This window comes from Pholis gunnellus (assembly GCF_910591455.1).
Source record: "Pholis gunnellus genome assembly, chromosome: 8".
NCBI lineage: Eukaryota > Metazoa > Chordata > Actinopteri > Perciformes > Pholidae > Pholis > Pholis gunnellus.
The window spans coordinates 14063081-14075480 of NC_136534.1; the positions used below are offsets into that span (position 1 = coordinate 14063081).

At 37.8% G+C, this 12400-nt stretch overlaps 1 protein-coding gene across 2 annotated transcripts; it reads left to right on the forward strand.

The window, feature by feature from the left end:
* Positions 1-171: 171 nt before the first annotated feature.
* LOC306699840 (retinoic acid receptor RXR-beta-A-like) lies at positions 172-8786 on the forward strand. 2 transcript variants are annotated; one of them, XM_079164608.1, is made up of 12 exons: positions 172-352; positions 1634-1827; positions 2035-2188; positions 2471-2650; positions 3061-3114; positions 4483-4643; positions 4833-4962; positions 6220-6346; positions 6472-6513; positions 6621-6712; positions 6824-6929; positions 7070-8786. In XM_079164608.1, exons 2-12 carry the CDS (start codon positions 1687-1689, stop codon positions 7215-7217), a joined length of 1335 nt encoding a protein of 444 aa, XP_079020734.1. In that variant the 5' UTR covers positions 172-352; positions 1634-1686; the 3' UTR covers positions 7218-8786. The 2 variants fall into 2 exon arrangements, with proteins under 2 accessions (XP_079020734.1, XP_079020735.1); XM_079164609.1 differs by lacking the exon at positions 3061-3114 and having other exon boundaries at positions 173-352.
* The last annotated feature ends 3614 nt before the right edge of the window (positions 8787-12400 follow it).

Below are 12400 nucleotides of genomic sequence, written 5' to 3' on the forward strand. Positions count from 1 at the left end.
AGTAGTTTTTTTTCAGAATTTCAGAACAATATAAGTTATAGCAAACAGTAATTATAATTTTATTTTCACAATTATTTTTTTTTGTTTAACTATTTCGCAACAGCAATCAGCGTGTCCACATAATACATCAAGATGCGCATATGCTGCAGGAGTGTCATATGACAGCGCTGTTATGGGTGGTCCCATGAGACATTTTGGCTCAAGGGATCCTGGCACTGAGCCACCATGGCCTGTAAACAACAACAGCGTCAAGTTGAAGTAAACTGGATCTAAGTGTCGGCCTGTTGTCGCTCGGTCTGATTACAACGAGTACAGTGAAGTTGTTTTCAACAATGCGTCGAAGGTGTGTCTGGTAAGTAATTCCAACCTTCAAACGACCATGAGCTGTTTTGTCATCAACCGCTTCCTCAGACGATCACCCTGAACCGAGCATTACGCTAATCTTAGCTATATTAGCCAAGTTAGCCGTAATTGCAGCTAACAGGCTAACGTTAATCTTAGCTAGTAAGTACGCAGAAACCACTGCGCTATTCGTGCCGATTTATTGATGTTGTTCGATGACCATCGAGCAAACAAGCGCCGCATTTCTTGAACATTAACTGGGTATGATTATTTCTTAGTTTTACGAAACGCTACAGAATGCAAAATACGCCAGACAGACGCATGCCAAAGCTAATGTTAGCTGTCGCTAGGGGGCTCGATCATTTATGGTTTGATGCTAACGTTAGCTAGCTCACGGTAAAAGCAAACGTAGGACCTTATTGGGCGATGTGTTACGGTCACTCGTGCATTGTACTAATTCATGAAACTAATCACGGGCTCTTGCGGGTAACACCGACAAGCTAATGTCGTTCTCCACGTAGTAACGAGTATGTCAACGTTACTGCGTATGGCTAGCAACATTGAGTAAACGTGTAACGTTATTTCGACGCCACAGGAGCTAGCTAACAAACACTGACTAATGTAAGCAGTTGTTGATGTAGCGTACTTAAAGGTTTCTTCGGGTTGAACACGGATTCTTACACTCGCTAAATCTCAATGTGTTTTCCTCAAATTGGACCAATTTCAACAAGACACATCATTTAAAACAATGTGGATGCTGGGCTTCCTTTTAGCTAACGTTAGCTAAGAAATGGTTCCAACCGCATTCGATTAGCCCGTCTCTGTATGTGCGTGTCATTTAATATGTGTCAGGTTTGTTTTAGGCTCTTAGTTTGGTAGATGTCTTGACGAAAGTGAATCGTGGGCAAATGTGATAGTTAACGTCACTGTGTCCTGAAACTAGGACTACGACTCGCGCTTATTTTCACTGGTAACGTTATATGAATGTTTCTATAAAATGTCAGAAAAAAGCGAAAAATACCATTACAATTTCTTAAAGTCTAAGGTGTTGTTTAGTCGGACCAACAGTCTAAAAGACATATTTAATATATATATATTTAATTATTCAAAACAGAGGAAAACGTCCTCCTCTGTGCCAGAGACTGATGGGCAACTATCCTTGAAATATGACTTAAATTATTGATAGATTAACAAAATAGTTGACAAGTAAAACTACCAGTTACGGCAAAGGCAGAGGCTATCTACAAGCTCTATCAGAAGAATTAATATTGTCCTTTTGTGTCCCCCTCAGATTGATATCCTTCAGACGGGACCTCTTCCGCCACACTGGGTAGCTTACTAGCCATGTCCTCACAGCAACCCAACAGTTCAGCCTCCAACAGCCCAACCAACATCTTGGGTTCTCCTTTCTCAGTCATCAGTTCCTCACTTAACTCCCCGGGGGTCTCACCCTCACTAGGATTTGGACCCATCAGCAACAGTCAGGTAACTGACTGACATAACAGTCTGTGAATTCATGTTATGGTGGGCTTGATTCTTGCATTTACGGGATTAATCTGCTGTAGTTGAAGGGTACTGGTGTATGGGCAAAAGTGCAATTAGCAAACTTGGATAATGCAGAAGGCAGTGTTGTAATTTAATATGACATACAAATAACCAAAGTCATTTTTCTGGGTTGCTTTGTGGGTACAGATCTCTTCTTCAGCACCTATATCAGGGATGCACTCAATCAGCAGCTCTGAAGATATCAAGCCTCCCTTTGGTCTGAGGCCTATGCCATCTCACAGCCCTGGAATAATGTTGTCTCAGAAACGCATGTGTGTCATCTGTGGAGACCGCTCTTCTGGTGAGTGAGGGCGCTAAGGGCAGGATTAGCAGTAGTGAAACATCAGCTGCAGACAGTTTTATTTAATTTCTAGTGTGGATAATACCCTACCGTCAGATGTTTTTGCCTGTGTTTCCTCAATATTTGTAACTAAATGGATCTCACTCACCGTTGCTAATATATAAAATATAAAATGTTTTGTCAGGCTGTTGTCTTCACTTTGGTGTTTTGCTTGATTTTTTTTTTCTCCCCCAACAGCATTTAACGTTACCTTCTTCTTTTTTTTATTTGTGTAATTTACAGGCAAGCACTACGGAGTGTACAGCTGTGAGGGTTGCAAAGGTTTCTTCAAACGAACTGTGCGCAAAGACCTTAGCTATACCTGCAGAGATAACAAAGAGTGCCTGGTCGACAAACGCCAGCGCAATCGCTGCCAGTACTGCCGCTACCAGAAGTGCCTGGCCATGGGCATGAAGAGGGAAGGTATGCAAGCAGCAGGGTTGCATTAGAAATTAAAGTTCATTTTGAGAGCCTGTTTGGCTATTGAAGGTTTAGCAACACGTTTTTGTCGCGAGTTGTCATACATGCAACTATACAAAGGTGACATACATTGGAGTTTTCAGCAACATAGAGTTAATATACATTTTTAGAACCATTTAAACATTGGCAGTCAATTAGATTTCTTAGAATGACTAATTATGCTAAAGGACGCCCACTTAAATTGATTAGGTAATATTGGATCACTACTATTCCTGGCGTAGGTGAGGGTGGATGCTTGATTAGATAAGATAAAGAGTAGAGACGAGTGTATTGGGGCTGGTTTATATAACTAACCCCTCTCCATCTCTTCTCTTCATTTTCTCCTATTCTACCCTTTCTCCATCTTTCAATAGTGATCAAACATGTAAAGTGGATAAAAGAAGATGGAAAAGATGAGGGATGGATGAGTATGACATGAAATCTTAAAGATATTGTATTTTTATGTTACTTATAGAATTAGCCTGTTGTATTAGACATGCAAAATTGTCCCCTGGAAGATTCATGTGTGAAAACGTACCCCAGAAGTGATGGAGAGCGAGGATTGCTGTGGCCTAGTGCCTTGTGAGGATAGACTGCTCTGTAAAGCAAGCAGCCAAGACAGCAGTCATTCTTTGCTGTGTAACTGTATTTTAAATCCGATGGAGTCGATCGGTGTTGAAGCAGCACAAGATGTCTAGTTAAGGCCGCCACAGGCCACAAGGTCAGTTTAAAGTATCTTATGTAAAAGATACATGTGTTATGAGAGGCGTTGCCTCTTCACTAGGTCTGTGCAGCTCCAGTTTCATGCACGTAACGTGTGTACACTGCTTTGCCACCAGTTAAATCACCATGTCAGTTTGTAATGGCTGCACTTTGGTCAGTGTCTGATCTGCTAGTGAGATGGGTAGATTATAAGTGTTCATCAGGTCCGTTGTTTTTTTTCCTGATTTGATTGAGAGAAGTCAGAATATATTGGATTAGACAACAGTGTCTGTTCTTCCACCTCACTGAGATCACAGTCTCCTTTTGGGTTGCTTTAGACAACATACAATCTCTCTCTCTTTTTTTTTTTTTACTGCCATTAAGTTTTTAACAAACTTCACCTGCTAGTGTCTGTTGTCCTCATTGAGAGTTGTGCTGTTAAGACAGCACCACTCTGGAGTGATGCTGCCATTTCATGTGGGGTGGGAAAAACAATAGATTTTTAGATGCATTCTTATTCTGTCTTTAACAATTTTTAGTATTCGATTTTGTTTCATTAAAGTAATGCATGTGAGCTAACTGGCATGTTAATAACAAACTCATGCATGCGACTTCAACCTGCCAGTTACTTTACTTCTGTTGATAATGGAAGTAAATTCATCTGTCTTTTGTCATGATGGATATTAATTATGTTATTGTGAGTGTACTACACAGTAGAACAAGTATGGAAATGAAAAATGTTCAAAGATACTTTGAGAAACATTTTAACTCCCTGAATTAGAATGAAATATTGAGGAATGTACCAAAGATTGCCCACACTTCAGTTTAAATTGACAGCAATCCGCTGAATTCAAATCTATTTTTGCTGTTATGATTATCATTTTTGTCAAGACGGCAGAGAATTTGACTTTGTTAGTGCAGCAAAAACCCTGCAAAGAGATAGGGTATTTTGCATAATATCCCTCTTTAACCCATAAATTCATCACTTTTCATTTTATTCATTCTTCAGTATTTATCATCATCTCATTCCTTGTATCCCCCCCTCCCCCTCCCCCTCCCCCCACCACTGTTTCCTTATGTCTTGTCTGACGCAGCGGTCCAGGAGGAGCGCCAAAGGAACAGAGAGCGCGAAGAGGGGCTGGAGTTCAGTGTCGGAGTGAATGAGGAGATGCCCGTCGAGAAGATTTTAGAGGCAGAAACTGCCGTCGAGCAGAAGACCGAGCTTCACTCTGACGGTGGTTCTGCAGGCAACTCGGTGAGTGGTTACAACACGGCAATCAATAGATTTATAGAAGGCACTGTGTTTTGCACAAGTATGGTGGCTTTGGGCCTCATGTCATTAGAATAACCTAATTAAAAACACGCTCTTATGTACTGGCTTACTGTTATTGCTGGAAGTTTTGGATGTGCAACTTATAAAACATGATCTATTGTTTGGTTTCAGCCCCATGATGCAGTTACCAACATCTGTCTGACTGCGGACAAACAGCTGTTTGCCTTGGTGGAGTGGGCAAAGAGAATCCCTCATTTCTCTGAACTGCCCCTTGATGACCAGGTCATCCTCCTGCGTGCAGGTACAATTGAGCAAAAGAGTGACCCATTTGAAACTGCAGCTTCCAATTCAACATGGCCATCAGCTCCGCGTTATGTCGTTTCAAGTTTATCAGAGGCAGATTATCAAAAATACCAAGGCCACTGGCTTAAATATTCTATTTTCATGTTTTTCGTATAAAGCGCTCTTATACACGTGAACCGCTATCTAACATATTTAGGGATGGTGTCGTTAGGATTGAATCGACACTAGTACTCTTATCGATACTGCTTATTGGTTCTTTTTGATTATTTTGTGAAAGAAAAAGACAATTATTTAGAAAATAATCGACATGCTTTATTATTGTATGTAAACAGTATTTCTTGAGCAACAGTGATGTTTAAATGACTCACTATTGTAGACTACACTATTTCAATGCCAACAACGAATGTAAATAAATCAACAAATATATAAAATCAACAATATTCTTAACAGCAAAGGGCTAAACAAAACAACACAGCTTCTCCCCTTATTAATATCTATCTATTAAACAACTCTATATACACTGACAGACTTATTAGTCGTTACGTAAATCCCTTTGATTCCACTGTTGAAAGGGGCTGCAGGACAATACACTGGGTAACAGTCCTATGACACTTGTTCACCCTCTCCTGTGTCGTCTTCTTCTTAGCTGCTAGTGTGTCTGAGACCGGTTTAGAATATCCTTAAAATACAGTCGCAGATATCTCACTCCGTAACTTCTAAAATATCGATGGCAGAACCTTATCGATACTCCGGCTTTTTACTACCCGGTCTTATCGGTTCCCGTTTAGAACCGGGTTCCGGGGGGGGGGGCTTCCCTAAAGATTGTGCTGTGCAGAAGTTCTTAATACATTTAATTTGCACATATGAATAACGAAACTCTAAAATTAACCACACAGTGTTAAAAGTAAGAACACAAGGAAATATTTAAATCCTAGTTAAAGCCTGTTTGTTAACCTTTTGCTGCTTTTACATCAAATCTAAGATAGAAAGCAACTACAAGGCACCTTTAATATTAACATTTGTGAAAACTCCACGCGATGGTAATATTGTTGAGTTCTTTCTTCTGTTGATGGGTCAGGGGCGCGATGATGGACAGAGTTCAGGTTCCAACCTCAGGGTGGAATTTTGCACAACTCAAAAGACTTCTCCCTTTTAAAACCGCTTTTCATTGTGGGTGTAGTTTCACCTTTAAGAACCACTGAAATGTTTTGACTGATATTATAACTTACCAGTTTACTTGTGTCTCATCTGTCAGGGTGGAATGAGCTCCTCATTGCCTCGTTCTCCCATCGCTCCATTGGTTTGAAGGACGGAGCTCTCCTGGCCTCTGAGCTGCAGCGCGACAGTGCACACAGCGCAGGAGTTGGCGCAATTTTCGACAGGTGCATTTATAGAGACTAAAAGAAAAACTGCCCGCATACTCCAAAATATATTGCAACTAATGCCTTTTGTCTAATTTTTTACAAATGTGTAGCGTCTGTGTAATAACTGTTTTTATTTAACACAGGGAGAGCGTGCAGAGTGCAGAGGTCGGCGCCATATTTGACAGGTAATTTTACACTTTTGTGATTGAGTCATTGAAATTAGTGTAATTTTCTCATTATGCTCGTTGTATTTTACACTCTGAAACCTTTTCCAAACTGTGTCATTATTTAGGGTTCTTACCGAGCTCGTCAATAAAATGAGAGATATGCAAATGGACAAAACGGAGCTGGGCTGCCTCCGAGCCATCGTCCTGTTCAATCCAGGTTTCTATGCAACGCTGATATCTAAAAAAAGAAAAAAAGCTTTTTTACAAAATAGTATGTATTGTTAAGCATCTCACACCTGATGAATATACTGTCTATATTTTCTTGCAGATGCTAAGGGGCTCTCCAACACCGGTGAGGTGGAGCTCCTCAGAGAAAAGGTCTATGCATCATTGGAAGCCTACTGCAAACAGAAATATCCAGAGCAGCAGGGAAGGTAAATGTACTATCTCAAGCTCCTCTCGTTTTTCACTCTACTGCATCCATTTGACGATGTACAATGTCAACGTCAAACATGATTGTTTAATCGTTCATCTTGTCCAACTAATGGATTCTTTTTTTTTTTACTCATTGCAGGTTTGCAAAGCTTCTTCTTCGACTGCCAGCACTGCGATCCATTGGCTTGAAGTGCTTGGAGCATCTTTTCTTTTTCAAGCTGATCGGTGACACACCTATTGACACTTTCCTCATGGAAATGCTTGAAGCTCCCCACCAGTTGTCATAAATAGGAAACGCGTACTGTGGTTAGGTTGAGATAGCTGAACTCTGGGAAGCTGGAGTGGGACTGGAGTGGCACTTTAAGTTCTTTGAAGATTTGTCAATTTGTCTCACTGCTGTCTGGGTTCCACTATTTTAGTGCAGTACAGATTTGCTCTTCAGACCAAACCCAAGGCTTGACACGATCTACAAGCTGGTGCTATATGTTGAAATAACTTCATGAGTAACTATGGTTTAAACGAAACAAAAAAAACAAAAAAGTATTTTTTAAAATGTAAACTTATACATATTTCCCTCACAGGAGCTATAATTTGGGAATACCTTTTTTATATAAGCTGTTTAGACGAAGTCTAACATCAAGCTTCAGTTGTTTCTCCAACTGAACTGATCCCCAAAAGCTATTTTTTAAAAGGAAGGCAACCTGAATCATGTGTATGCATTAAGGAAGTAGTCTTCTTTTTTTTTTTTTTATCATTTTTAACTCAAGCCAGCTCTAAAAGAATATAATTGTACCAAACAGTCACCTTGAGCTGTGTCCGAACACAGCTCTGAGTTTACTTGTATCCATTGCAGAAGATTAAATCCTAACAGTGACCCTGTGATAGAAGACAAGTCAGTGGTCGACACTGTCAGGTTCGACTTGTCCGTGTTGATTGAGGATCAGCTTTATGTGTCTGGTAATATACAGTTAGTGTTGTTTACTTCTTTGCCATTTTATAAATCTAAATCACTTTGTGGTTAACGATTAAACTGCACTGCACACTTGCTATGTACTATTTCTAAAACACTTTTAAAATATTGCCTGGCCTTTAACTAGTCAGGCGTCTGTATTTTGGTGCTATTTCAGTAATAATTTGACATAATTGCAGATGCACACCAAACCACAAACCTAAGAAAATATGCAAAGCTGAAAGTCCCTTTGTTAATCTTTGTTAAAAATGTAGCAATATAAAATGTTAACTGCATAAGAGCTTTCTGCCGGTCAGTCATTCAGGGGTTTTACTAAGTAAATCGTGTCTGGTGGAAAGGGAATACTCCATTTTGTAATTTATCTATACAATTCAAAGGTACTGTGCAAAAATGATTGTTCAGGGAAAATGTATATTGACAAATTTGAATTATGATCAGGATATACAAATTATATAATTCTTAATATGTGCCCTTGTCTTTAGATATCAGCTAGAATAAAGCAGAACATGTCTTGGGTTGCACTGGATTTGCTGAGACTGTTTCAGCTGATTTTTATTTTTTGTGCTTTTTTTGATGCTCAATTGTATTCTCCGACCTTCGCCCCCCCCCCCCCCCCCCCCTTTTTTTTTTTTTTGTAGGTAGTTGTCTTGTTCGTTGTTATGTCTCTGCAATTTATTAAAAGCAAACCATAATCACATTTAGATCCATAACACCTGTGGAAGTATAGGAATTTTAAACAAGACCAAGTGAGGTCTGTATGACGGCCATGTGTAAACCCCAGATGAGCTATATTGGTGAGCTTGTCATCAACCTCTATATGCTCTTGAACATAAAGTGACTTGAAGCATGGGTGGTGTGGACTGAAAATAAAGAGGCTTAAGTTTTATTTTGTCTACTTTTTTTAGACTTATTTATGCAAAAACCATACAATTGAAAGATGTTGTAAAAATAGTCATAATGTTTTTTAATGAGCCTACACAGCATCTTATTTGTCTTAGTTTTTGACAAAAATCCATATAATCTGGAAGACTCATTTTATGCTTTTCCATCACAGTGACAGTTTGCCAGTGGATAGATTTACCTTGCCATGATGTAAACTGAAATGATATTTGTTTATTTAGCCGAGGCTGTTTCAAATTGCTAACACATCAGTAGTTAAAAAATTAAACTGGGAAAACTGAGAGTGACAAACTGAGATGGCCAGTAATGCCAGTTGAACTACACATTGATTTTGGCCAGGTCTAATGAACTGAACAGGCAACAGGATGCAGCTACTGTGCATATCGGATCCATACTATACTAAGGCTTTTTATGACATAATACAATTCCTAAGATTTTTTTTATGTATGACTTACTTTACTAAACTGTTTACAACAAACATTGTTTGTGACATGCTATAGTATAGTCCATAGTGTGAAATAAACTATAGATGGACATGGCATTATATGAATACTAAACAATGACTTTATTTTGACATTTTTATAACTGACTTTTTTATTTGTTATTTATGACGTGCTACACTGACTTTATTTTTAATAACTTTTGCTGCCATACTTCACTGTAACTTTTGTGACTTTTATTGACGTTATATTTTGACTTTTCAAACGTACTAAACTAACCTTATGAGACTTCTGCAACAGGTATTGTGGCCCACTCCTCGTGAGCAAACTGCTCCAGCTGTCTCAGGTTTGAAGGGTGCCTTCTCCAGACTGCATGTTTCAGCTCCTTGCACAGATGTTCAATAGGATTTAGATCAGGGCTCATAGAAGGCCACTTCAGAATAGTCCATTGTACCCTGCACAGATTCAAGACACCCTGTGCCAGATACCGCAAAGCAGCCCCAGAACATAACCGAGCCTCCTCCATGTTTCACAGTAGTAGGTACAGTGTTTGTTTTTTATATTTTTGCGTCTGTGAACATAGAGCTGATGTGACTTGGCAAAAAGCTCCACTTTTGAAACTGGAATTTGCCAAAATGCATATTGACAAGCCACAAAGCTTCTGGGAGAATGTCCTTTGGACAGATGAGACAAAACTGGAGCTTTTTGGCAAGTCACATCAGCTCTATGTTCACAGACGGAAAAATGAAGCCATAGTCATAGTATAATATTACCACACTATGACTTTTCTTCAACGTTTTTGGACATACTATAGTATGACTGTTGTATGACATTTTTCAACATGCAATACTGTGACTATTTCATGACTTTTTACGAATTACTATACTGAGACATTTTCATGACTTTTTTCGACATACTGACATTTTTATATATACTAGACCATGACATTTTTCGATGTGCTATACTGTTTTTTTTAAGTTTTTAAAAATAAATAATATGCTATGACTTCTTTATTAACTTTGTCAACATGCTTTGACTTTTTTCTTTCTTTTTTTGTGACATGTGACAGTGAGTTTACCTAAGGCTACATAAGGTACCTGAGGCTATTTCACCACACAATCTGATCCTGGCTAATGTCCAGTCGCAGCAATTTTCAGGCTAATCCGGCCACAGGATGTGAGTGACTTTAGTGTCTACATTTGTACAGAGATCCAGCTCCATTGTGCCATACCGGATCAAGCTGCACATGACCACATGCAGGAGAGCGCCAGATTCTGATGGGATGCAAGGAGATGGACTCTGTTTACATCAAAGATGCTTGGTGTTCAAACACACAAGGACAGTGATTCCCTGCTTTCCAATTGTTTTATGTTAAAAGGAGTGCCAAATTGTCCAGAGTATTGTTTTGTTCCTGTTGTGTGCATTGCTCCTGATGCAAGTTCAAATACTGCTCAGGAAATTACTACTGTTTGTTTATTGTTTGTTGTGTTTTTATTGTGTTGCAAATGGATTTGGACTGGAATATCATTGTGAAAACCTGTGTTGCATGATGACAATAAAGTATCCATGAAAGATTTCTTTTTTCAACTAACTATAATACGACTTTTTTAAAGAAACTAAACTATTACATTTTTTATGTATTTCTTTTAACATGTTATACTATGACATTTTTTTGACATTCTTTACAATATAAGTCAGTATTACAATACAATTTTTTGACTTACAATACTATGACGTTTTTACGACTTGTTGACATTGCTGTACTGTTAATGTTTTTGAAATAAAATACTATGACTAATTTACAACTTTTTTTGACATACTATACTATGACTTTTTTATTCATTTTTTGTAAATTCTAAACTATGACTTTTTAAATCATGCTATACTATGACTTTTTTTCAACATACAATATTATGACTTTTCCAGAACTTTTTTCGACATACTATAATATTACTTTTTATCACTTTTTTCGACATGTTATACTGTGATTATTTTTTGACATGCAATATTATGACTTGTGTTGAAAGAAATTCAACTACTATGATATGATTTTTCCAGATTTTCTTCTGACATCCTATACTATGACCTTTTTGACATACTATATATACTATGAGTCTCACACTTACATTCCCAGGACAATTTCTTCTCAAACACCCTTGCACTCCTTTCACTCCTTTCCCTACTAATATACACTTGACACTTTAATAATATACCCGTTTTAATATACTCTTATTTGTTTGTTTATTTACCTTTTTTTAATATTTTATTGTAAATTTCAATATGTTTCTATTTTTAAATCATGTCTTGTATTTTGCACTGTGTTGATTGTTTAATGTTACACACTTTCCTCCATGTAAAATTCCTTGTATGTGCAACATGTTTTGACAATTAAACGATTCTGATTCTGACTAAGACAATTTGTATCACTTTTTTCAACATATAATATGGCTTTTTTATGACCTTTTCTGACATACTATACTATGACTTTTTTCGATGTACAATACTATGAATGTGTACCACTTTTTCCAACATATAATACTATGACTTGTTTAAAAAAGATTTCGACATGCTATGACTTTTTTCGACATACTATAATATTACCTTTTCCCGACTTTTTTCGACATGCTATACTATTACTTTTTTCAAAATACAATACTATGACTTTTTTACAACGTTTTTTGACATACTATAATATTACTTTTTATCACTTTATTATTATTTTTACTAATACTGGATTTGTTGAGACTTTGTAGGCAGGATTTTTGTGCTTTTTTGATGCTCAGTTATAATTTCCAACCGTTTTGTGGGTAGCTGTCTTGTTCATCGTTGTCTTTGCAGTTTATTCAAAGCACACCATAATCCATAACACATGTGGACGTATAGAAATTTTAAACAAGACCAAATGAGGTCTGTCTGATGTCCATGTGCAAACCCCAGATAATCTAGTTTGGTAAGATTGTCATTGACCTCTTATGCTCTTGAACATGAAGTGAATTGAAGCATGGTTTGTGTGTGCTGCTTTTTCTTCCCCAAACATGTTAGATTTGACACTTATTTTTCCAAAACAACTTATTTTTAAGATATAGTTAAGAAATGTCAAAAAAGAGGTTTTAATGAGCCTTTTTATTATATTAGATACATGTGTTTTTGCCGTGGGCAT